The sequence below is a fragment of the Ovis aries genome, chromosome 13 (assembly GCF_016772045.2).
Source record: "Ovis aries strain OAR_USU_Benz2616 breed Rambouillet chromosome 13, ARS-UI_Ramb_v3.0, whole genome shotgun sequence".
Classification (NCBI taxonomy): Eukaryota; Metazoa; Chordata; class Mammalia; order Artiodactyla; family Bovidae; genus Ovis; species Ovis aries.
Window position 1 is genome coordinate 54,370,054 of NC_056066.1, and position 25,067 is coordinate 54,395,120.

The 25,067-nt window shown below is 59.0% G+C and overlaps 1 protein-coding gene across 1 annotated transcript; it reads right to left on the reverse strand.

The window, feature by feature from the left end:
* On the reverse strand, positions 1-24,113 carry SLCO4A1 (solute carrier organic anion transporter family member 4A1). Its single transcript, XM_015099785.4, has 12 exons — positions 24,000-24,113; positions 11,999-12,828; positions 10,997-11,087; positions 10,272-10,393; positions 9,783-9,894; positions 6,846-7,000; positions 5,239-5,434; positions 4,531-4,696; positions 4,271-4,443; positions 3,945-4,009; positions 3,182-3,330; positions 1-1,218 (listed from the first exon to the last, which is right to left on the reverse strand). The coding sequence occupies exons 1-12, from the start codon at positions 24,068-24,070 to the stop codon at positions 1,054-1,056; spliced, it is 2,295 nt and encodes a 764-aa protein (XP_014955271.3). The 5' UTR covers positions 24,071-24,113; the 3' UTR covers positions 1-1,053.
* Between the last annotated feature and the right edge of the window lie 954 nt (positions 24,114-25,067).

Sequence of the window (25,067 nt, forward strand, 5' to 3'; positions counted from 1 at the left end):
TATGCTTTAAATATTAAAATATATTTACATACATACAGTTTTAACAGAGGACATGGACAGTAAACATTCCACACAAGTCCCAATGCCCTCCGGGTAGAAGTCACAAGTGCTCAGCAAATGGTCAAGTAAAAACAAATTCTATAAATAAGTGCTTTGCACAATATGGGTCCATAGCTACCTTCTTAGGTTGCTCCTGCCCCGCTGTAGGGTTATGAGCCTGAGGACAGGAGGTGACAGCAGGTTTACAACAACACCTGAAAGAGAAGTTCCCCAGGACACAGCCCCCGGGTCTCCTCTTTATCAGGAGAAATGTGGGACATCAAGGCAGGCTGCCTGAAAAATGCCATGGACCCACCCAGGAGCCCCAAGGCACCAGCTTGTCCACAGTGTGGGATCCCTGTCCCTTCCTCTGAGTGGCCTCAACCAGGCCAGCATCAGCGTGAGCACTGTGAGGAGCCCTGGGCGTCTAAGACCATGATGGGAGCTCAGCATCTCCACAGGGCACCACTCACTCCAGGCATCTGCCGCTGGAAGGAGAGAAGAGGGGACACGGAAGCAGCTCCCTGGAGTCCACAGGTGGTTTTGCATTCTGTGCAATGACAGACGCAGTCACATAGGAGGGCACAGGTGGCTTTACAAGCACAGCTGTCCATGTTTCCAAGGGACCCTGAGGCTCCCAGGGACGCCATCTGGCCAAGTCCATGGGAAAGAGCTGAGAGTGAGGGACCAAAGAGAGATGGTGCCTCATCCAGCCGGGAAGCCAGCTGCTTCTCCCACGCCAAGAGCCGGTCACCCTGCTCCATTGGCGAGGTCCAGGGGGGCTGGGCCAGGGGCTTCCACTTGGATGCATCTTGCATTCTTCCTCCCCGGTGCCCTTGAGGCTTCGATGTGTGGTCATCAGCTCAGTCCCCCAAGATCCACCAGCAGATTTTTGCAGGTCTTCAATGCTGGGCCTCAATCGGGGAGGGGTCCCCGCGTCCAGGGAGCAATGAGACAGTGTTTCCAGGACATGCTATGTGGCAAGTCCATGCCCCTGGGTGGGCAGCTGGGCCGTCAGATGTCACTCTGGATCCGGAGAGCTGAGGGGGCTTCCTGAAGGTCTGAGGGGTGGTCAGAGGCCGAGGACTGGCTGGGCAGAGAAGCCTCCAGGCCATCAGAAGACCCCAATGGGCTCTTGTACAGAAAGCAGGCAATGGCAAAGAATATGGAGCCCAGGACCTGAAGAGAAAGGAGCCACTGGACCTTGGCCGAGCTGCCCACCCAGAGGTCCCAGGTGCTCCCATTTCTAAGCCCCGGCCTGGCTCTGGGTTCCTCACAGCATCCTGGAGAGCCAGGCCCTGCTCTGGCCAGAGGACCCATCTGTCCTACACAGCCAGACCCAGCTTGGATACCGATATTTTTAGTGGGGGAATGAAAAATGAGATTTGACTTGAAAACAAGGGCACTGGGTGAAGTGGGCGGTGCTTGCTGTGGGCTGAACAGTGTACCCCAAAAGATATGTCCTGACTCCCAGAACCTGTGAGCAGGACTCAATCTGAAAATAGGATCTTTGTGGGCATAATTAAGTTAGGGGTGTTGCAGTCATTCTGCAGGAGGTCCAGTGACTGGTGTCCACATAGAGAAGGGGGGCTGACACAGACACTCAGGGAGCAGCCAAGATGGAGGTAGAGACAGGGTGCTGCCCCCAGAAGCCTAGGAGACCCAAGGGCGGAGGAGCCACTGGGAGGGGGAGGCAGCTGACAGAGCCCTGCAGAAACCCCAGATGCAGTGGACACTACAGACACCTTGATTTCGGACACTTGGCTTCCAGAACAGAAAGAATTAATTTCTGTCTAAGCCCCAGTGTGGGGTCTTTTGTCATAGCTGCCCCTGAACCTAAGAAAGAGGTGGTCAGCGTCGGCAGTCACTTCACTGCAGCCACTGCCCAGATCACCCCATGATGATGCTGGAGTCACAGGCCGTTCGGAAGATGAAATTGTGGGCAGGCATGCTGGCCTCTGTGTGTGTGTGTGTGTTTAAGGTGTGAAAGCTGGGTTTTCACAGGGGTGGATGGACCTGAAACTACAGCAACAAGAGGCTATTTCCTCTAGTGACCTTGTGACCCAACAGGAGCACCTGGCCGCTCCCCGCTCCCCTACTAAAATTAGCACTGACTTTAGGAGCCGATCCCACCCCAGTGCAGAGGTTGTGGGGGTGCTATCTGGGCAGACAGTGGTCTGCATACCAGCCGGCTGCTCTGGCTGAGGGATCACACAACACAGGGAAAAAGAAAGTAAAGGCCAGGGCTCCCTGTGTAGGCAAGACTCTTTATATTGACCTACTTGTCCAGAGCCGCACAAATCCCTTCTCACACTTGGCTATTTTTAAGCTAATCTTCGGGGAGATAAACCCAAAGGTAGCTGAGAATCCTGTCTTTGCGGCTCTCCCTAAAGAGGCTCTCCCTGTCTGCCAGTACGACATCCTGAGTCTACCCTCCACCTGAAGAAGAAAACCAAGACATTCTTATAGACTGGCCCTAAGATTCTGCTTTATTTGGGAAGTCTTGCACCTTTTCCTCCAATGGGGGTAAATTCAAAATGAAAATACTAAGCTTCTCCCTGCAGAGCTTGTGTGGAGAGATCCAGCAGAAAGGTTCTCTTAAGAGTTGAAAGCAGAGGGTCAGGCTGAAGAGTGGGATGTAACTCAAGGCCCACCAGAGAGGCAGAGGGCGAAACTCAGCTTGTGGACCCTCCCAGCCCACCAGCCCGAGTGGGCAGGCCTGCCTGACTCGGCTCAGGGGAGTGGTTTTTTATTTCTCCAAAGCCTCAGCTGACTAGAGCCCCAGAGCAAGCCACGAGGGGGTGGGGGGGGGGTGGTGCTGAGTGGGTCGAGGATGGTGAGGGCTCCAGAGGGCAGGGGGATGGGGGTGGGCTGGACATAAGCCCTGGACTTGCTGTCCCGTCATTGCCTCCACTGGCATCAGGTCATCACATCCCAACAGTGACCACTCAGAACAGGGAATGATCCCCTTCTGGGAACCAGAAGCAGGGGTGATACCCAGGGCACCCCTTCCAGTGGGGGATGAAGCTGTTGGAAGAACCCAGGGGCTGCCAAGATCCCAAGACTCTTGGCTCTTTGGAATGGACTCTAGGGCTCCCACCCCTCCCCCACAGTGCCCCTGGGGGAACACTGCCCTGCTCACCTTGTATCCCACCCCTGCGATGAGCAGGTACCAGCTCATGGTCGAATTCTGGTACACAAAGCAGGAGCCCTGCTGGCCGCACTGGTCTTGCCAGAGCAGACATGCCTTGTCGATCACCCAGCCGAAGGCAATGGGCCCCGGGATGCTGCCTGTGAAGAGAGGTGCACTCAGTGGCTGGACACATCTGGGGAGCAGGGATGGGGGTGCAGTGCCAGTGACCCATACATCATGGGCCCTCAGGAAGGTGTTCTCAGGGGGTGCAAAGGGAACTTAAGGGATCCTTTCTCTGGGGACTTGCCTCTGCAACCAAGATGCCCCATGATCTTTGACTCTGGTGGAATCTGTGTGTTACTGAGGAAAGGGCACACTCTGGGCTGTTTAGAAAAGTCCTTGATGCTAGGAAAGACTGAGGGCAGGAGGAGGAAGAGGGGCATTGAGGGGCAATGGAGGAAGAGATGGTTGGATGGCATCACCCACTCAATGGACATGAGTTTGGGCAAACTCTGGGGGATAGTGAAGGACAGGGAAGCCTGGCGTGCTGCAGTCTATGGGGTAGCAAAGAGTCAGACAAGATTAAGTGACTGAACAACAGTACCCTCAGGGCAAATAAATGGCCAGGGGTCCCTCTAGTGGATTCTTAAGGAATGGCATCCTTCCCTGGGGCTACATAGCCTCCTGCTGGGAGGCTCTTGAGCCTGATGCCTGCTCTTGTGCAGTGAACACACCACACAACTGTGCTTGGCTTCCTTACACAGCACAGTACCTAGAGTTCTAACCACGATCCACTGGATTCCCAGTGCAAAAGATCTCTGCTGATCACAGACGCACCTGCAATGAAAAACCAACATAAGTCAATGCCTGGGGAAGCTTGGTTGCCTAACACATAACACCCCCATGGCGGCTCTGGGTCCTGGCCAAGCCCCGGGCTGCATCACCACCTCCCCAGGTGGCAAGCACCGCAAGAGGCAGTCAGCTCTTTCCTGCCAGAGCTCTTCGGGGCCCGGCACACATCCCTCAGGGATTCGCAGAGCTCCAGCTTAGCTGCAAAGGGAAGGTTCTGGACCAGAGTGAACCCTGCCCCGGGCTTACCGTAAAGTCGCTGTTAGTGCAGGAATGCTGCTGAGGAAGGTAAAGACAATTACAACGAATATGAAAACCAGAAGGAGGGGCTTTCTCTGACAAGTTGAAGTGCATTTCCCTGCGGTAGCATGGCCAAAACCAGAGGAAAAATTCTGAGGGATACAGCTACAGTCTCGGTACACCTGAGGAGCGCAACAACAGCGCTGATTACCGGAGGAAGCGGCAGGGCCCCAACCCCCGCCCCGCAACCGCTCAGCAGCCACGCTTACCTTCTGGCCGCCAGGGCCAGACACGGCCACCTCCAAGCAGCCCGCATAGCACGGCGAGTAGTACATGAGGCCATCGGAGCCGCACACGGGGCTGTAGTGCTCTGTCTGGCAGCCGCAGTGAGTGTTGCAGGCAGCCATCAGCTCCAGGTGCCCTTCAGGCAGGAGGCTGCAGGCAGAAGAGGGCGGTGGTGGGGTGGGGGCAAGTCTAGGGTCTGGTCTTCACCGGCCCTCAACGGAGGGGTTCTGAACTCTCTGAGTTTTGCTCCACAGCTGGGGCTGCCACTGTCCCATTTTATAGACAGAGGCTCAGGGACCAGTCACCAGGCCCCACTGAGGTCATCATCCTTGCTGTTATGCTTGCTTATTTGCTAAGTCACTTCAGTCATGTCCAACTCTTTGTAACCCCATGGACCGTAGCTCACCAGGCTCCTCTGTCCGTGGGATTCTCCAGGCAAGAATACTAGAGAGGGTTGCCATTCCCTTCTCCAGGGGAATCTTCATGACCCAGGGATCAAACCCACGTCTCTTATGTCTCCTGCATTGGCAGGTGGGTTCTTTACCACTAGCGCCACCTGGGAAGTCCCCTTGCTGTTATAACCAGCCAGCGACGGCACCCCAAGTGCCAGACCCCACCTCCGTTCCAGGGACCCCTGGTCCCCCCAGCTCACACAGGGGTCTCCCCTCACCCCAGTGCTGCCTGGCCCTTACCTCCTGTTGTAGCCGGCGGTCACACCTGCCATGGGAACCCCGGGGCAGTGCATGAGGAAGATGAAGGAGGCCAGCAGGCTGACCAGGGTGCAGAGCAGGCAGAACTTGATGATCCCGGAGCCTCGGAGTTTGAACTTGTTCACAAAGAATCCACCCAGGAACGTGCCTCCACCTCCCGCTGGCACCACCAGGTACCCTGAGGAGAGGGAAGGGCTCAGGGCCATCCTGGGGGCCTTGGGGCTGGGGCTAGCTGGGTCTCATCTCCGCTTTGCAGATGGGGAGATGGAGGTGCACAGTCATGGGGCCCCATTCTCGTGGCAGTGCTGGGCTCTGCATCTCACGTGGGGACCCTGACCAGTGCTCTCGGGGACCCCGGGGCCTGGGGAGGCCACCAGGCCAGCCACTCAGAGGCCCAGGGAGGCAGGGGAAGAACAGACAGGGAAGAGGATGGGTCACTGGCCCCCAGCCCCACCCGCTGGGGAGGCCACAGGACAAACACACTACCGGGCCCAGGCAGTCAGAGCCTGACCACAAGTAGGTGTTTGGAGAAGCTGGTGGCTGCTGACACTTGGTACGACGTAGGGCTTCCCTGGTGGCTCAGATGGTAAAGAATCGATTCTCCCAGTGTGGGAGACCTGGGTCCAGTTCCTGGGAGCCTGGTGGGCTGCAGTCCATAGGGTCACAGAGAGGTGGACACGACTGAGGTGACTGAGCGCACGGTGTGCGTGGCTTCATTGGCATGAGATGGGGTGCAGACGGGAGTGGGTGGAGGGGACCTCAAAGCCCCTAGGCTCAGTGAGCCCCTCTCCCCAGATTGAGACCAGCTCTGAGGACCCCAGGGACATGCTGCTCTAAGAAAGGATTGTTGGCTGCTGTGGGGAAGGGGAGACAGCTGCTTGGGTGGGGATGTAGGCAGACAGGCTCAGCAATGAGGCCAGCAAGGAGGGGTGTCTAGGGGCATTAGTCGGGGGATAGGGCCCCAATCTGACATCATCCACCTACACAGGGAAGAGAGCCCTGTGGGTGGGGCCTGGCCAGGATGGACCGCACATACCTCATGCCCGGCATGCCCCCTATGAGGCCGTGGTTGCCCCCAAACACAGGGCTATGCCATGAACAGGGCTGGGAGGAGGGTCCTGAGGAGGACCCTCACCTGGGAAGGCCAACCACCTCTGGCCACAGTATGCCTTCAGCCAAGCTGGCCTAGGTCTCCAGACTCAGGGAGACCCCAGGACACTCATCGCCTGGCTCCCAGGGACGACCAGGCCCAAGGGAGTCTAGCGGGATCTGCCACCCAAACCCCTTCTGCCATGACCAGGGACACAAAGACCCAGGCTCCCCAGCACCCATGGAGAGACTGGCCAGCCCCCAGTAATGACCTTCCTCCCCATCAGGGAGGGGGGCTTCGTAAGTGTGATCAGAGCTCTCCTGTAGGAGCCTGGATGCCTGCTCTGGGCCCCTGCCTGGGCAGGACCACACACCCAGGATGTGTGGCCCATGTGGGCGGCACTGCCTGGGGTTTTCTAGAAGAGATTATCAAAGGCCCCTCTGAAAACTGATGAAAAAGCAGAGGACCCATTTCCCTAAGACTCAAGGAGTGTTCTCACCAAACAAGGTGGCGGCTTCTGAGGCGCTGAGGCTGAATTGCGACTCGATGAACTTGGGCCCGAACGTGGACATGCCGGCGATGAGCGTGGCCTCGGTGGCCCCGGCCAGGCAGAGCAGGATGAACGTGGGGTTCTTTAGGAGGAGCCAGATGGAGCTGCTCCATGGGGAGGGGAATGGAGACCAGAGAGAAGAGACTGAGAATCAGAGTGGGCCAGAGTCAGAGCCCTTCCCACCTGAACACAAGGAGCCCTGGTTCTGAGGAAGGAGTGGGCAGGGTGCAGGAGAGCGGGGGACACCCCACATTTACTCCAGAGAAACCAAGCGTGGGGCAGGCGAGTGCTGGTGCCCGGATCTGGAACCCGTGGCTTGCTGGGAAAGGTGGAGGTCACAGAGTCTGGCTCCAGTGTGGAGAGAGACCCCGAGGGATCACGATGCTACTGAATCAGCCCTGGGGGCAGCTGGGAGGACCAGGAGAGGGGACTGGGACAGGCGGCTGTCATCATCCAGGACTGGGTGGCCGCCGGGAGAGGGGATCAGGGCCTGCAGGGGGGCTGACTCAAGCACCACCAGTGAAAGGGGGTGGTGGGAAGACCCATGGTTTGGAGCCAGAGACCCCTCCAAGGAGCCCCTGGTGGGCTTGACTGGTTCCCAACTCTTCTTGGTGGGCACTTGGGGGACAGTGGCTAGTGGGGTGACACTAGGGGCTTGATAAAGTGATGCAGGCTGGAGGCAGTTTCTCTTGGAGCCATGGGTCTTCTCAGGTGCCCACAAGTAGGCAAAGTCTGGTGACAAATGGCTGTGTTGACAGAGCCTGTCACAGCGGCTGAGGACGGCCGCCTTTGCTCCTATTCTCTGTGTCTGCAGCTGAGGCCTCATGAGCCTCCTGCCCGCAGAGCCAGCTCCTCAGACATTGCGGCTCACCCTCCCAGGAGGGAAGTCCCACACCCTGAGACACTCTGGGTCACACTCCTAGGAAGGAGACCCGCCCGGAGAACCAGCCCCTCAGACAAGAGTGTGACCCTCGCAGGAGGGAAACCCCGCCAGGCCCAGCCATCAGTGCACCTGTCAAAGCAGTTCTGACACCCTGACGCTGAAATGCTCTTCATTTTGAGGACACAGGCCAACAATAAATTGGATCCTGCCTAGTAGGAGCTCGCAGTGCGGTCACAGCCCCCGGGGGAGGAGATCGACACTAATGAAGTCACCCCACCCCCGCAGCTGCTCAGGTTAACCTCAGGGCAGCCTCTGTCTCCCTCCTGTTGCAGACAGAGGCCTGATTCCATTTTAGAACTGACGTCCAGGCTAGAAGACTTATGACCAGGCCTCTTTCTGGTCAACTGTCCGAGCCCCACGTACATGGAGGAAATAAGATGCAGAGGAAATGCTGTCTTGGTGAGGCTGTCTGGGACTAGACTGTGTGCGTGTGTGTGTGCCTATGTGCATGCACCTGTGTGCGTGTGTGTGTGCCTATGTGTGCATGTGTGAGTGTTTGTGTGTGTGCTTCTGTGTGTGTTTGTGTGTATGGTAGCTGGGAAGCCCTGGGTGTGACCAGTCCCTTCCCGGACCTACCCAGACCTGCTCAGGCTATGGGGATGCTCAGTGAGGCTCAGGCCAGGTGACTCTTCCCAGAAATACGTGAACTTCCTCATTTCTTAATCCCTGTCTATAGGTTCCTCAGCTGAAATTCCTGTATTGAACTTTGGCTCAGAGAACTAGTCACGACCTTGACAGAGGGCCATGTTCCTGGATTCCTTTTATCAGCAGCAGCCAGTTCAGGGAGCCAAGCCTGAGCAGAAATCTCCTTATCTCTGCACTTTGTCCCTGGGGCTATGGGGACCAGGCTGTTAACACCCGTGGTGCTGGCTCTGCTCAGAGAGAGTGGGTGGCCCTCCACCCAGCTCCACTGTGGTGTTGGGAGACAGGACGAGCGTGTCCCCAGCCAGTGCGGCCCTGGGGCGGTTCTGCCAGTCTCAGGGGCAACTCCGGAGTGGGTGGCTCTTCTGGGGGGTCTAACCAGGCAGCGAGCAGCCCAGGGTTTCCCTGACCCCACGTCATCCTCCCTGTGTTGAAGACAGACATCGGGGGCTCATTCTCACCGCTGACAGTATCCACCCCGCAAGGGGACATTCATGGGCTGAGGAAGCTGCGGGGCGGGTGGGCACTCAGTGAGGCTGAATTCAGGCAGGTAACTTGAGCGCCTCCTCCCCCTGCCTGGGAGAGCCCCTCACAGAATGCCCTGACGAGAGGCCCTGGCCCACTGGGAGCCCCCCCGAACACGGTCCCTCTGAGATCCCAGCAGCCTTGGCTGGGTTTGTCCTGACACAGTGAGGTCCGCAAAGTGAGGCCAGGTCACACATGACATACACAGGGCATCACTGCCCCAGAGGAGGCAGAGGCTGGATGGTCCCTCCCATGGAGCCCCGAGGGCACATGCAGGTGACTCCCAGGGAAATGAGCAGAGGACGGGTGGAGGGTGACTCCTGGCGGTGGGGTCAGCAGCTTCCCTGAGGACTGTGGACTCACTGTCTGCGGGACAACTCACCCTAGCATCAGGGGCTCACTTAGTAACCACGAGGAGGTACCAGGCGCAGCCCCCAGAACCTGCCATGCAGGAGTATGAACAGGCCCCTGTGTGTGGGTCCCTGGGTCCACAGGCCTGGGTAGTGGGGGGCAGGCGCTGTGGGGTGTCAGAACAGGCCCTCAGTGGCTCCATGCCAGGAGGTTCTGTCTACTGCTTCTTAATCTGTTTGCCTAAGTTTTGGAGCCAAAACTCGAAGGTTGCTGAGTCACGGGATGTATAGGGGGTGTGGACTTCCCACATGACCCTGGAGGGATCACAGGACTCTCCTAGCTGAGGGTGAAGACCCAGCATGTGGAGTACCCTAATGGGTCTGCAGGACACACAGGCACAGATGAGAGACCCCCAAGGTCCTTACAGAGGCAGGTCTCTGATGGTTTTCCCGAAGTCAGGGTTGCTGGTCACCTTGTGGCTACTGTCCTTCAGCTGGTATGTTTCAGATGCTTTCATGACCACATAGCGCTGGGAGCCTGAAAGGATGGGTGTTGGTGAGTGGCAGAGACCCAAGGCCCCAGTTCCTCTCCTGGGTGTGGGACCAGCTGGTAGACAAGGCTCCTGGACAGACACTAGCTGCACCGTAGTGACACACTGGCAGGGAAGGGGGGTGGGAGAGAGTCTGCAGGGCTCAACAGGGGACCAGAGGGAAGGAACTGAAAGGGGCGCACTTCTCCCATTGAAATAAGCCTCTCCCCTGGGTTCCTGAGCGGGTAAAGGTGGTAGGCATAGAGGAAGCTCACGGGTTGGGCCACCCTGCAGGAAGGCAGCATCGCCCAGTGGATGAAGGGAGGAGGAAGAGCAGGGGACAGCGTGTCCTGTCTCCCACTCACCTGGGGCGGGAAGCACCCACCTGGCAGCTGCCGTGGGTAGCCGAGGATGGGGACAGCGACGAGGAAGGCAGCAGCCCCAGCGCCCAGGAAGCCAACCCACCAGGCGCCCACCCACAGTGGGCTCTCGGTGGTCAGCTCCGTCCTGCGGCAAGAGACACTTGGGGTCAGTGCTGTGCTCACAGCACCCAGAGCACACACACCAGGCACCCTTCTGCCTGCTGGTCAGTGAGAGGCAGAGATCAAGACTCTGCCCTGATGCCCCCCCCAACACCAGGTCTGGGACCAGCAGTGGACAAGGGCATCAGGGAAGATGTGGGGTGGGGATGCACCATGGTAACCGGCTGGCTGATGCTGTGCAGCCTGCTCAGGTCCCTTCCTCTGGGGCCTGCCAGGCTGCCTCCCAACAAGGCCGTGAGGACAGGCGGCTGGCGGGGGGCCAGGTTCTCCCAGCAAGAGCAGGGCAAGGCACACCCCACACCCCAAAGCAGTGCAGAGGGGGCACAGCTGGTGCCCTGGCCTCGGCAAAGAGCACGGGAGCAGTCGCAGCTGGTCTCTCCCGGCTCTGGGAGGCTGTCCATCTACACTGTCCCCTCCCCCAGGCTACACTCTCCAAGTGGCCCCCAGACTCCCAGGTCCACCAGAGCAGGGCCAGCCTGGACCCCTGCCCAAGGCCACCATCCCCCTGCACCAACAGTGGTGCTTTCCCTGTGGTCTAGACCATAGCCGTAGGGCCCAGGTCACTCACTGTTGGCTGATATCGGTGTAAATGTTCAGCAGGGCGCCGCCCACCAGGTAGCCAGCTGCGGGGCCAAGGATGGCCGCGGTGTAGAAGGTGGCTGGAAAGGAGCAGAGCCGTCAGGATCCCCTGCCCCACCTGCCTACCTGAGAGAAACCCTTGCATCGCTGCCCTCCACCCCAGCCCCGGGGGGAACCCCCTTAACCCGGGTGTTCCTTGTACAGTCTCCACTGTGTCTGATATCGGCCAGTGTCAACCTTTCAAGGTGATTTTAAAACATTCCTCTCAAAGCCTCGCAGATGGCCCCTGGACTCCTTCCCCCCAAAAGATCCCAAGACCCTCATTTTGCAAGATGAGGGCAGCACCCGTGCGGGGCTGCAGGCTCACCTGGGTCCCCACTCCAGACCTCAGAATGGCAACTGCCACATGACGGTGGAATAGGAAGCGGGACAGTGAGTAAGACTGGCTAGGCTGGAGCACAAGTTGGGGGCTCTCCACTGACCCCGGCCCTGCCCTGGGAGAGTAGACCGTGCAGGATGCGCTCAGAGAAGTGGGCAGCATGAGGCTGAGAGCTCAGAAATCTCACCCAAATAAACAAGAGGCTCTCGGGGGCAGCATGAGGCTTGAGGCCATCCCTCACAGGAGGCATGGCAGTGCCCAGCTCTGTAACCCGGCCACTGGCTGAGTCCAACTTGCAGGATCTTAGTCCCCAACCAGGGATCAAACCTGGGCCTCCTGCGGTGAAGGTGCAGAGTACTAACCACCGGACCACGTGCTTTGGAACCCTCAAGATGTATGGGGGTCAGGCTGAGCTCGGCCAGCACCACATCCATCACTTGAGGCATCAGGTGAAATTCAGGCCCGTGCTCACCTGCCACCTCACCTAGGAGCCCCTGAGGCCAGATGTGACCACATGTGGCCAATGAGGAAATGCACATAGGGGGCTTGGATGGGGCTGGGCTACAAGCAGACGCCCGGTGGGCCTCACTGCCAGCACGCCTGCCCACTCACCAATGTAGACCGGTGAGTAGCTGGACTTGACGTTCTCATCCAGGTAGGTGACGCCCAGTGTGTAGAGCGGTGTGGCACCCATGCCATGCAGGAACTGGCCCAGCATGAAGACCAGCCGGTAGCTGGACAGGCCGGAGGCGCCATCCCTGCATGTTGAGCTGTGGTTGGCCCAGCAGGTCCCCACGACTTCATCCACCTGCACCTCATAGCGGCCGGCAGTGAAGTGCGGCAGCGCGAAGACCAGCGAGCCAGTGCCCATGACCAGCACGCCCCAGCCCAACCAGCGGGGCTTGTGGCCTTGGCCTCCAAAGTAGCTGACGAAGGTGAGGCAGAGGCACGCAGCCACGTCATAGGAGCTGGCGATGAGGCCGCTTTGGTAGCTGTGAAGGTCATAGCGCCGCTCAATGGACGTGATAACGGTGTTGATGAAGCCATTCACCGTCATGCCCTGCAGGAAGGAGGCCACGCACAGGAACAGCAGGAAGCCCTGCGGTGTGTTGAAGGCCTGCAGGCACGCAGGGGCAAAGGCCCGCCAGCCGCAAGCCTCCCCGGGCTGTCCAGCTGCCACGTAGCACACCTCCTGGGCTGCCTGGGGCCCACGCTTCTCGGGCTGGCACAGTGGCTGGCTCAGGGGTGCACTGAGGGACACCCGCCTGCTGGAGGGTGTGTGGTCACACTCGCTGTCGGTGCCCGAGGGTAGGCCGGGGAAGACCAGCTGCGGCATTGAGACGAGGGGCTTGTCCCCCGTCGAGTGCTGGGGCATCTTCGCTGAGGGTGTGGCAGTGACAGCCGTGGGAACGGACGCGCGGGATTCCAACAGCTGGTTCGATCTGCGGGAAGAATTGTTGGTTAGCGTTTCCACTCCAGGAGAACCCGCCCCCAGGCCTTGCATTCTGCTTGCCTGGTGTCCAGCCTGGTGGGGGTGGTCTCCCTGACCAGCCCCCTCCTGGGATCCAGACCCACACACTCAGGGCACCCCTGGCCTGAACAAGGCCAGAGAGCAGAGAGCAGAGCCGAGATACAGCAGGACCGAGTCGGAAGCTATGTGAACACCTGAGTCTCCCCAACCCACACCTTCCCCATGGCCTTGGCTCACCATCTTGAGCTGTGTGTTCCGCCTGGGACAGCTGACTGCCCCCTACTCTGAACTTACACCCAGCTGGCTTCGCACTCCCGCACAAAAGGGAAAACCATCCGAGTGCAGAGTGTGGAGTGTGGGAAGTGAGGAAGGGATAAGGACAGGTGCCCCAGATGCCTGGGGTGGCACTGGACAGGAGGGTCAGCTGGCACTGGGCCTCACTTGTGGCCAGTCTCTCAAGATGCTGAAACCACTGTGGTCTGCGGCCCTACAGGCAGGTTAAGGGCGGTCATGCCAACCCTGCATCTTTCTGCAAACTCCCAGCCTGCCCTCTCTGGGCCTCACTCTGACCCCTGGCCCCTGACCAAAAGGAGCTCAATCAGGGCCATGAAATCACTCATCCTGAGGCTCCCAGGGGCTCCTGTCACCCCAACACCCCCAAACTTTGAGAGAGGGCAGTCCCTACGCCAGGTCAACAGGCCCTCTGTTTGCCCCAAGGTTGCCTGGGAACCCAGGTGACAACAAGCACTATGCATCCTAAGAGGAAAGAAGCTGATTTTCCCGCCTCGCTTACACCTACACCTCTGCTGCCCATGAAAATGCCAGGGGAGGGGCCGCTGCCCAGAGGCTTGAGGCTGCCCCAGACTCATCTCAGATCAGATCTGTGGACCGAGCCCTTCAGGCACCTAGTGATGGAGCCACTTTGGGAGGGAGAATGGTGGTCCCCCAGAAAAGGAAAGTCCCCCTACCCTGAGCGTGACTTTATCTGGAAAAGGCGACTTTGCAGACATGATCTTTGATTTGAGATGCGATCATCCTGAAATCCGACTTTAATTCAGGAGACATGGGTTTGATCCCTGGGTCAGGAAGATCTCCTGGAGGAGGGCACGGCAACCCACTCCAGTATTCTTGCTTGGGAAATCCCATGGGCAGAGGAGCCTGGCAGGCTCCAGTCCCTGAGGTCACAAAGAGTCACACACAAGTGGGCATGCATGCACAACCTGGCTTGGGGATGGCCCCAAATCCTGTGACTGTGTCCTCAGGGGAGAAGCCATCGACAAGGAGGCAGAGAGGCAGGGATGCAGCCACAAGCCCAGGACGCCAGTCGGGGTGGGGGGACCAGGGGCGGGAAGAGGCGAGGAGGCCCCACCCCAGAGTCTCCAGACGAAAGGCAACCTGCCCACACCCAGACTCTGGCCTCCAGACCTGGAGGAACAAAGTTCTGTCCTTGTAAGTCTCCTGTTGGTGGTCCTCTGTTATAGGACCCTCACGCAGCCCCCAAGGAGTCCTGGCTTCCAGGAGGCCACAGGCACTCAGAACAGGATGTACGCCCAGCGGTAAGGGCAGAGGGCTGTTCCCACTAACACTCTTGGGCTATGGGGTCAGGAAGAGACACCAGGCATGCCTCAGGGCAGTTGCGCCTTGCCTGGGCCCTGCTGCTCGAGAGCAAAGAGGGCTTTTCAGCCACAGTGGCCCCAAACAGATCCTTCAGCCCTTGAGATGGCAGTTTTGGGATGTCCATGGGCTGGTTTTTGGCCATGAGAGCTGCCTGGCTTACAGGATCTTAGTTTCCCAAGCAGGGATTGAACGTGGGCCCCCTGCAGTGTGGAATCTCAGAGGAAATGGAAATACTCCAGTATTCTTGCCTGGAGAATCCCACGGACAGAAGAGCCTGGCAGGCTCAGTCCATGGGGTCGGAAGAGTCGGACATGCTTAGCAACAAAACCACCACCAACAACCACTAGACCACAAGGGAATTCCCAGGACTGCCTGTTTTTAAACAAAAGAATGGCTTATCTTGTGTTACTCTTGCAAACTGGGAAGCAGCCCAGGGTGAGGGAAGTGGCTGCGGTGGGACCAACACCCGGGGCCAGGAGGCAGTTCTGCGTTGGGAGGGGTCTGGAAGCACCACCTCCCATGAGCCCCTTGCAGGTGCGCTGAGGCTGGGGTGCCCCATCTTTCCTATAGACCTCGGCCTTCTCCTCAGAGGTTCCGTGTTGGCTAATTTTAGCCTCACTCCGGCCTCTTCTCTGGCCTCCCTTGGGGCCAGGCAGTGGGCATGAAACAGCAACAGCCTACTTTCTGGTGTCTGAGCTCTACACCCAGGCTGTGTCCCTGTCGTTGGTGCACGTCTGGCCACAGCCCATCTTCCAGGAAAGGAAAGTGGACCCAGAGAGGTCAGCAATTTTCTCGAGGTCACACTGCCAGCCAGGGCTGGTTAGGATGAGACTGCGTGTGAGAGTCACAGGTGTCCTTGACGACATTTCATTCAAAGAACCATGACCAACTGTGTGTCATCGACTCATGGAGTCCACTGTTTATTTTGGAAACTGGCACTGCCAGGCAATCAGCAGCCAGATCTTGAGGCCAAGTGTGGACAGAAAAAACTCCCCCTCAGTTGTCCCTGGGGCCATGACGACGCCCAGAGCTATATTTATAGAGCTACACACCCTGGCACACCAGGCTAGGTCATAAGAGCTATAAGGAAGGTGCCTGCAGAAGGGGAAGGATCGTCAAGGCTCCTAGTGGACAGAAATCAATATATTTGCGCCCGCAGACCAGGTCCCGATGCAGCTGTGCCCACGGTTCACGTGGGAGCCCCGGCCGCTGCAGAACAGTGTGGCTGGTGACAAGCGTGAGCCCTGGGACAGGACAGCTCTGCCTCCCCAGCCCCCAGCCCTGTGGCTCCGACACTCTCCCGACACAGAAACTCAGAGCAAAACAGAACAGGCTCATCATTGCCCAGAGGCCACTGTGTGTTGGTGCTATGGGGCTCGTTCCTCCAGTGTTTTGTCTCAATGTGCATACACAGGCAGGTACACACACATGCACCAACACGTCTGTGTGTGCACCTGAGCACATACCACTGTCTGCACTTTTCATGCTCAAACACGTGAATGCACACACATAACCAACAGGGCCCTGGACCCCAACCTGGGCTAGAATAGACCCAGAGTGAGTTGCCCCAAGCAGGCTGAGGGGATTAGTGGCTCGGAGAGGCTGGTCCAGTGGTCCATGGGGATGGAGGGCAGTACCGAGCCAAGGATTTATCATCGGTGGGTGGGTGTTCCCAGGAGGATCTGCAAAATCGCGGACTTGTTTACCCCTCCCCCAGCTTGTTTAACTCTCCCACTGACCCCTCAGCAGGAGAAATGCAGGGGCCAGGACAGGAAGGATCGGGCCCCAGCAGGGTTTAGGAGGCAGCCAGGCTGCTAAGCTTTCACGACTAGCAATGGTCACTGAGAAACAGTCCTTCCTATTTGAAAACAGCCCATTTAATAAGACTGGAAGGCCAGTGTGGGTGGTGCAAACAGTTCCAGGTCAGCATGAAGTTTATCTGAGCCATGAGCTCTGGTCTCTGACACAAACACAGAAAGTCAGTCTATCCTCAGGCACATCGCCTGCTCTTCAATTCGCAGATGGAAAATCCCATTTTAGACATATAACCAGGTGACCAGCAGTGGTCACCACCCATATGACATGAGAAATAAATGGGACCACAACATCACTCGGTACACAGCCCTGGTGCCTCCTGGCCAGGTCCGCCAGGAGTGGCTGTGATGGCCAGGACACAAGAGCCCGAGTGCAGAGCTCGACACCACCCCCCTCCACTGAGGCAGCCTAGGAAGGAATCCACCCGAACTGTAACTGAGGCCCGATTCTGCTCCGTGTGCTGTGCGCCAGTTGGAGACGTCCACCCTCATCAGTGGTGTTTGAATCAGAAATTGGGTAGGTGGGCCCTGGTGCGACGGAGGCACTGGGGGGTCTGTGTGTTGGGAGGGACAGGCAGAGATGGCCATGACGTGGAGCCAGTGGCGCCTGGTGTCCCCTCCGTTGGCAGGCACATGGATCCCGTGACATGGGGATCTCAGCCTTGAGGAGGGCCCTGTGTACCCAGGTCCTCAGGAGGAGATTCCTGAGTTTGTACCAAGATCTTGGGTGACGTGTGCTGGGTGTGTGTGGTGTTAGGAGCCAGCTCCAGAAGTGAACACAGACCGTCATGCTGATGCCTGCCCTGTGCTTAAAGGACACTTTGCTATGTGCGCAGCTCAAGAACTTGATCTCAGCCACAGGTTTGCTGAGAATCGGGCTTGCAGGAGATGCCAGCACTGGCACGAGGGCTTTTCAGGCACTGCCATGAGTCCAGGACGTAGACTCAGGTGAGAGTGAGGGGCGGTGGGCATGGCCAGCTGCTCTGTCTCAGGCTCCTGATCATCAGCTCCCTGAGACAACACTGCCAGGGCCTGGGGGTGCAGCCCAGGCCACTCAGGGTGATTTCCTTCCTGGACCTACTTCTGCAATGGTAAGAGGTGACCCCTGCCCCCCGAGCCCTCGAGCCTCAGCCAGGAGAAGGTGACTTCACAGCTGTCCTCCATATGGTTGGCCAACTCCCTTGAAAGCCAGGCTGAGCCCCAAGACCACTGTCTTTTGTTTCTCTGTCTCAGGCCAAAAAGCGAGCGGGAGGGTGGCAGGGCGGCAGAGTCCAGTGGCAGCACCACTTAAGGCCAGCTGGGTCCCCCGAGGACTGGACAACGCTGCAGGGCTTGGGGAGGAAGTTGGGCCACCCCTCCAATTCCTCTCCTGGGCCCTGTGCGTGTGGCCTAGGTTTCCATCTACTTGGAAATTGTTTTAGCAGAAAAGCGTATCTGCTTCCCACCTGCCACTAAGGCCTGACCTGCAGCGTGGCATCTCTTCCGGGACCTGAACTTTCAGGCTTGGCTGATGGTTGAGGGGTCGGGTGACTACAGCAGGACGGTGAAGGAAGACTCGAGCAGGAGATGGGAGGTGAGGGACACGAGGGGGACAATGGATGGAGACTGAACCACAGGAGGGCCAGGCCTGCTCCGGCCAGCACCCCAGGTCCAGGGCAAAGGTACCCTCACCTGAGAGCCTGCAGCCATCTAACTCCAGACACATCGCACTTCCCCTACTTCTGCTGAACCTGCAGCTAAACCTGGTGCCTTGTCCATGATCTCAGAGCCAAGAGCAGCGTGATGGCAGATTCTACCTGTCAGTCTGGTGGGTCCCAGGGCTCACCCCCCCAGACACTGGACAAACATTACAGGTGCCGGCTGTGAGGGCATTTCTGTAATCAGTGAGCATCTAAATCAGTAGATTTAGGACAGTGGGCCTTATCTGGTCAGTTGAAGAACTGAACAGAACAGAAAGGCTGACCCTTCCCCTTTCTGCCCAGCAGGGCCGCCTTTGAACTGGGACTTGGGCATTTTCCTGCCTTCACTTCACTTTACCATTCTTTCTGGGTCTCAAGACTGTGGCTCTCAGATGGAACCATGACTTCATCTCTGCCGGATCTCGGCTTGCAACTGCAGATCTTACAAAATCAAGTGGGCTGAGCTCTTCTAATTAGTCTCTTTTTATAGCAATCTGTCTCCTATCAACTGGGATTCTCCGGAGAACCCTGACTCACACATCAGTTAATCCTGAGTCAACACCTGCTGTGCAAGGTCTGTGCTGGGCAGTGGGGGTGGAGATCCCCAGGACCCCATCCCGTTCACGAGTTCACAGTCCCCCACATTCCAGGCCACCACTTAAGAATCAGTAGCAAACTGCCCCAGTTGCAAATCCAAATAGCACAGGCTGCTGAGAGACTCACAGCTTGGAGTTGACAGAGGCCCAGGAGTCCGGCTGCAGGAAAGGGGCACCTGACTGGACACTGCCACCATCTTCATCCATGCCTGTCCCCTGGGCCCGGCACACTGAGCTATCTCCTGCACATGTGAAATCCCTACCATGGGTGCCCCCATGTTAGGGATGCAACTCTCACCCCTGAGTCAGGAGGGCTCCCCTCAGCCCTGTGCTGGACCACTGCCCCAGGACAAAGTCTCCAGAGTACTCCAGCCACGTGACCCCAAAGTGGGGGGCAGCAGGGGACTGGCGGTCCTGGGGCACCTGCTGACCACCCAGGCAGGCCCACTCTGCTGCTCTACTGCCCTGGTTCTCGTGGGAAGACATCTGAGGCTGGGAACAACTCTGATGAAGGTTTTGACCACCCTCCTGGCCCTAGACGCATAGAGAATGCCCTCCACATGCAGGGAAGAGAGCGACTGTCCTCCTGGGCCACGCAGGACACACAGCTCTCCCCAGAGAGCCTGCTCTTACAGGGGAATCTTGTCCCATCCATGCCTGCTCCTTGTCCCACCCAGGCCTGCTCCTGGCCAGGCGGCAGCAGGTCGGAAGCAGGAGGAGGGGATGGACTGGGGGGACTCTCCCCTCTTGCCAGAACCTCTCCCTGTTCCCTAGGGGGAGTCAGAGCCTGAAGGATTAGGCAAGAGGATTAGCAGGAGAACAACATGCTCCCTGGGGCCTCCGGCCAGCAGCTCCTCACCTGGGGCTTCTTCGAGAGAAGTGAGACAGCGCACTCAGGTGCATGCATGTGCGAGTACTTGTGCGTTCACGCATAGCTATCTTAGCAGGATAAGGTTTCTTCCAACACCTGGACATCGGCTGCATCCCGAGGTGCCTGTGCAGAGGACTCCGGGTCCCCTCCTGGCTCCTTCTCCCCCATCCTCCTGCATCTTCACAGTTGCCCGCAGCCCCATGTGGGTGGCTCACTGTGGCCCTGCCTATGAGAACTGAGATCCTGGGGTCAGTAAAGGACTGACCTCGGTGGTTTTCACATTCGCCTTCTTGGCCCTGCTCATTTCTTCCTCAAGCCTGCCCCAGGCATTTACTCCTCCCAGTTGAAGTCTGTCTGCAAAGCCCAGCAGGTAGGAAGGATGCAGGATTACCCAGTGTAGTATGTTAAGCCTCAGGTGGTGGTGCCTGGGCCCCTGAGACTCCTCAGCCTGGCTCCCCATGGGATAGTCTGGCTGCAGCTGGAGCAAATGCCCCAGGGAGACCTGAGGCTGGGGTGGGCAGGTGGGGCCCATCCACACATGTGGGGTGCTTCCAGACTCCATCCTGATGCCACTGAGAACTTGGCAGCCAGGGAAGAATTGCAGGTTTCATTTCTCCTTCCTCCTCGTGCTCTAGCCAGCAGACATCCTGACCTGACTGCTCCAAGGCCACCAGCCACAACCACACGGTGGTGACTGCCCCGCACCGACACAGCAGCCCCATGGAGCTCCTGTACCATGGCCTGCTTGGCTGTCTCCCGGCCTCCCCACCCTGCTCCTTCCATTCCCCATGACCCCGGGGGCTCTGCAGGCAGCCATCTCCCCTCGCCTCCTAAACTCCTCCTGATCTCTCCTTCTCTGACTGGGTGGGGAAGAGGTGGGGACTTTCATGTTTCAAAGCTATTTGTAGAGCAGACTCCCGGGCGTCAGGACCTGGGGCAGCCACTGCAGCATCGGCACACCCTAATTTGCAAACCTGGTGACCACACACAGGTGAGTGGCCAGGGAGCCGGCTGCTTTGCATGGAGGCCGACAATGGAAGACTGTCTGAAGGAGACCTGGGAGGACCTATCCAGCAGGGAGTGTCCTGCTGTCTCAGCATGGACATTCCTGCTCCCACCCTGAGTCCACAGCCCGAGCCCGGACTGTGGGAGGGTGGGGTGAACAGACCTGCAGAGGCTCTCATGGCTCTGGGGGTGCTGGGAGCAGGTTCCGTCCACATGATGGGCCTGCCTTGGCACAGGCTGGACATTGCCACTCCCAGGTGGCCTCTTAGGCCTATGGGTCCAAGTACCAACTCATGCATCTGCCTAGAGGTTGGGCCCTGAGCAAGCCCGAGTGGGAAGGGAGTGCCACCCTCAGCCCAGGGATCCCAAGACCCCTGTCTTCCTCAGGTATCCCCAAGGCTTGCTGGGTAAAAAAGCCACTGGGGAAAGGTGGCCCCATGGTGAGGATGTTCATGTGGCCCCCAGCCACATGGGAGGACAAGACATGTTGGAAGCCCACAGTCCGTGAGCCTGTGACTCTGGACACTGACAAGCAGATCCAGGCCAGCCTGGTACTTGGACCTGAGGCAGCCTCAGTGGCCACACATGACTGAGCAGTTTTTGTAAGAGGCACGTGGTTTTTTGTTTTGTTTGGGGTTTTTTTGTAAGAGTGCGTCCTCCGCCCCCAGAGATGTGGTCCAAGAGGCTAATTCTGGTGGGAAAGGGGCTGTGCCATGGCCATCACGGACATAAGCGGGCTGAGGGCTGACCTGGGCCAGCAGAGGAAGGGTCCTCATGACCAGCCCACGGGAGACACATCCTGGGTCCAGCACGTCCATAGCTAGGATGGCCCCCCTCCCCCACAGCAGGACCTGGCTCCACCGAATATCTGTGAACCCAGGTCATCAGAGGCCTGAGCTGGCGGGCCTTGTCTTGGGGTAGTGTCCCAGCAGGCCTGTCCATGGTGAAGACGGGGGTCCTGCCCAGATGTGGGCACCCATGCTCACCATGACCATGCCAAGGCCACATAGCAGCTGAATGCCCAGGAACAAAAGTGGCTGAGCGTCCCGATGACTATCGTATATACCCCTCCAGGTGCAGGGAGTGGGCTCTCTGCTGCGCCTGAGGGCAGAAGGCTCAGGGTGGGGGGTAATACTTTCATGGTCTCTGTCCACACTCCAGTCAGACGAAGCAATGCAGGAAGTGGGAATTGGGCCAGGGTGAGTCCTCTGGGCACCCCCACTGGGCCTGCTGTGCCATCAGGATGGTGGGCACCTGGGTCTGTGCCAGCACCTGCCTGTAGCCTGTGGGGAGCCTCAAATTGACCACAAGTAGCAGAAACTCGCTCCAGCGCAAGAGTGCGTGAAGCTGCAAATTTGTACGGCTCAGCAGTGCTGACCTGGGCTGGATTCGCACTCATGGAGACAAGTAGATGGAGGGCATGGAGGAGACAGCGCTGAGCCCTGGAATTAACTTGGACTTCACAGTGAGCAGGGGAGACCTTAACTGTTTGGAAGCCAGACATAACCCAGAGCCCAAGCCACAACCAGCCCAAAATCCATCATGACCCAGCAAGGGTCAGGCTCTCCAAGCTGAGTCACTGGGAACTGGGCACTCAAAACAGACCGGAGGCCAGGACCAGACACCAGCCCCAAGACCTCCCTCACACGGCTGTCCTGCCTGACGTCCCATCTCCCGGCTGCCTCACCATGGCAGTGGGGAGGGACTTGGTTGGGACACCTGCCACAGAGGCCACGCCCAGGGAAGCAGGGTTAGGGCATAGCCATTGGGTAGGTAGCAGCCCTGTGAAAAATTTCCAGGCAGTGTCTGCCAACCCCACCCAGCAGGACCGAGAGATGAGTCCTGATGCAGGATGGTCAAGGTGCAGGTGGGTGTCCCACCAGGACGCCTCTCCCTTCCTGCCCTCTGGCAGCACCTGGGAAAGCCTCCTCCCTGCCCCCATGGATCTGGGCAGTCCAGCCAAATGCTCCTATCCCCTAAGCTGCCGCCCACCTTTCGGGACCTTGCCCTGCGTCAGGCCTAGCTCTCCTGGGTTTACTTCTTCCCCAGGTACAGAGCTGTAGGATGTCTGGAATCACACAAACATGGACTCAAACCTCTCTACCACATTCTCCAGTGTGACTTTGGGCACGTCATCTTGCAGCTCAGTGCCTCAGTTTACTCATCTGGGAAGTGGGAGGAACAGCAGCTCCCATGTGAGTGGAAGGAGGTTTCCATGAGTTGATACTCAAAGCCTGCAGCACAAGGCCTGCAGTGCTAAGTGCTCAGTGACCCAAGAGCTCAGCCTGCTGTCCTTAGATTGCTGCTGGTATTAGAGCTCCTCCGACCTGGCTGAACCCAGTGTCTTCTCTCCCCTGAAGTCCACACACTCCAGGCTGCACAAGAAAACCAAACAGCACCACGGTGATCACGGTTCACCCCACCTCCTCCTTGGAGCCGGTTTCTGATCAGACAGAACAAACCCAAGTTCCCAAAAGCACCAAGAAAAGCGGTCACTAGGAACTTGATTACTTCACTGTGGAAAACTCATGTGGTCCTGAGTGAAACAGGCCCCACACCAAGTCTGACCCAGCAGAGGGAGCCCCCAGCCGGGCACGTGGAGGAAGGGGAGGGGCACCCACGGGCCTCTTTCCCGGAAGCCAGACCCCAATACCTGGCCGAGTTCTCCCCACCGGGTTCGGCAATACCTGGCCGAGTTCTCCCCACCGGGTTCGGCAATGCCCAGGCTTGCTCCTCGGGCTTGGAATCCCAGCCTCTGCCTCGGTTTCCAGGCCTCTGGCCAAGCTGCCCACTGGGCGCAGAGGGCAGTACCCTCGTCCCTCCTCCCTCAGCTCCTGGACCCCTGTACCCAAGCCCCGGCTCTGTGCAGGGCTCGGGGGACCTCGCGTGGTGGGGCGAGGACAGCGGAGCGCCCGGCATCGCACAGGCTGGGACCAGTCCCTCGCACCTACCCCGCCCAGCCCGCGGAGCTGGCTCCGCCCGCGCTCCCCTCCCCGAGGTGTCTGGAGCGCGGTGGCGCGAACAAAGCGAGGCCACCCGCGAGAAACTTCTGTTCATGACGATTTCCTCCTTGACTCAGCATCCGCCGCAGGTGGAGGCCCAGCCTCTCCGAGAGGCGCATCTAGACTGGCGCTGTCCGCGTGGCCTGAGCTGCGTGCTCGCGGGGCCACCTGCCCTGGCCACCACCCCCGGCTCTCCCTCCACCCCCGGCTCTCCCTCCATCCCCGCCCGAGCCCCAACTACCACCCGTTCCCTTCCCTTCCGCTCGCCTCCGCAGAGGCGCCCTGCCCGGGGAACTGGCAGCGAGAGGGGGTCAGTTTTGCAGCCGGTCCCAAGGGGCAGGCGGGCGGAGGGGCGCATTGCCGGGGCCCAGCGTCCTGCGCTGCCTGGCATTCCAGCCGCGCCAGCGCCGGCGCCACCTCGATCCCCTAGTCCCAGCCCAGTGTCTGCGGGCACCTGCCGCGCTCCTGATGTCAGCAGGTCGCGGCCCGGCGCACCTAGGCGGCGCGCCCATGAAGGCGCCCTGAACCTCCGCGGCCCTCGCTGCCCAGCTCACTTACCGTCCAGAGGTCCCGGCCGCCGCGCTGCTCACCACGCTCTGGCGGCCGCTCGGCGCCCACTCCCGCTTCATTCATCCTCTCCGGGCCCGCCCCCGCGGAGGCCTCACCTACTCTGGCCAATGGCAGCGCCGAGTACGCTGGGCCCGGCCCCTCTCGCCCCAGGGCCCGCCCACTGAGGTGACAGCTGGCCGAGAGCGCGGCCGCGGCGGGGCGGGCGGGGCTGGAGAGGCGAGGGGAGGAGCCCGGGGCTGGAGCAGGGAGGGGAGGGTGGGGCGCGAGATCCCTGGAGGCAAGGAGCACTGGCAGAGGGGCGGGGGCCTGGACGCCTTTCCAACCCCCTGGTCGCCGCCGCACCGGAGCCCCGCGTGCCCTTGGAGCCGACTCTGGTTGGGCGACCCTCATCTCGGAGCCACAGGCCGGGAAACGAGAGCCAAGCGGTGAAGTCTGCTGCCCAAGTCACGCGGCGACTCAGTTTCAAACTGACTCGAAACTGAACCGGGGATGGTGGGACGGAGACCGTGGGACAGGACGTAGGAGGGAGTGAGTCTCCCACTCTACCGCTTCGGAAAGGCCTCCAGTGGTAGGTGGGGGCCGGGGAACTGCCGGCCTCGGTCTGGCCTTGTTCCAGGTTGGGGTGTCTACCTCTGCGTGACCCTTCGGGAGCGCCTGGCGCCCCTGAGAGTTTGGGACTGCGTGTTTGGGGACGTGCCCAGGACGTGGGCCAGGTCGTGCCCACAAGGTGAGGTCGGCACCTCCCTTGAAGAATCCACTGTTTTCCGCTTGTTGCCTTTTCAGTAAAAGGATCCTTTTTTTGACGTCAGTAGATGTCAGGCTTGGGCTACACCCTTTGCCCTCAGCATGAGAGAGTCTACAGATCCTCCCATGTTCCTAACCTTGAACACAGTTCTTAATCTCTCAGAGCCTCAGTTTCATCATCAATAAAGCGGGAGTGATGACTTGTTTAGTTGGCCAGTCATGTCCAACTCCTTTGGGACCCCATGCATTGGGATTTTTCCAGGCAAGAATACTGGAGTGGATTGCCATTTCCTCCTCCAGGGGATTTTCCCT

Coding starts and splice junctions, on each gene's coding strand:
- SLCO4A1 (XM_015099785.4), bottom strand. CDS start 24,070: ATGAAGCGGGAGTGGGCGCCGAGCGGCCGCCAGAGCGTGGTGAGCAGC. Junction 4,697..5,238: donor ACCGCCGGCTACAACAGGAG/GTAAGGGCCAGG, acceptor TTCTGCCTGCAG/CCTCCTGCCTGAAGGGCACC. Junction 4,010..4,270: donor GCACTAACAGCGACTTTACG/GTAAGCCCGGGG, acceptor TTTTCATTGCAG/GTGCGTCTGTGATCAGCAGA.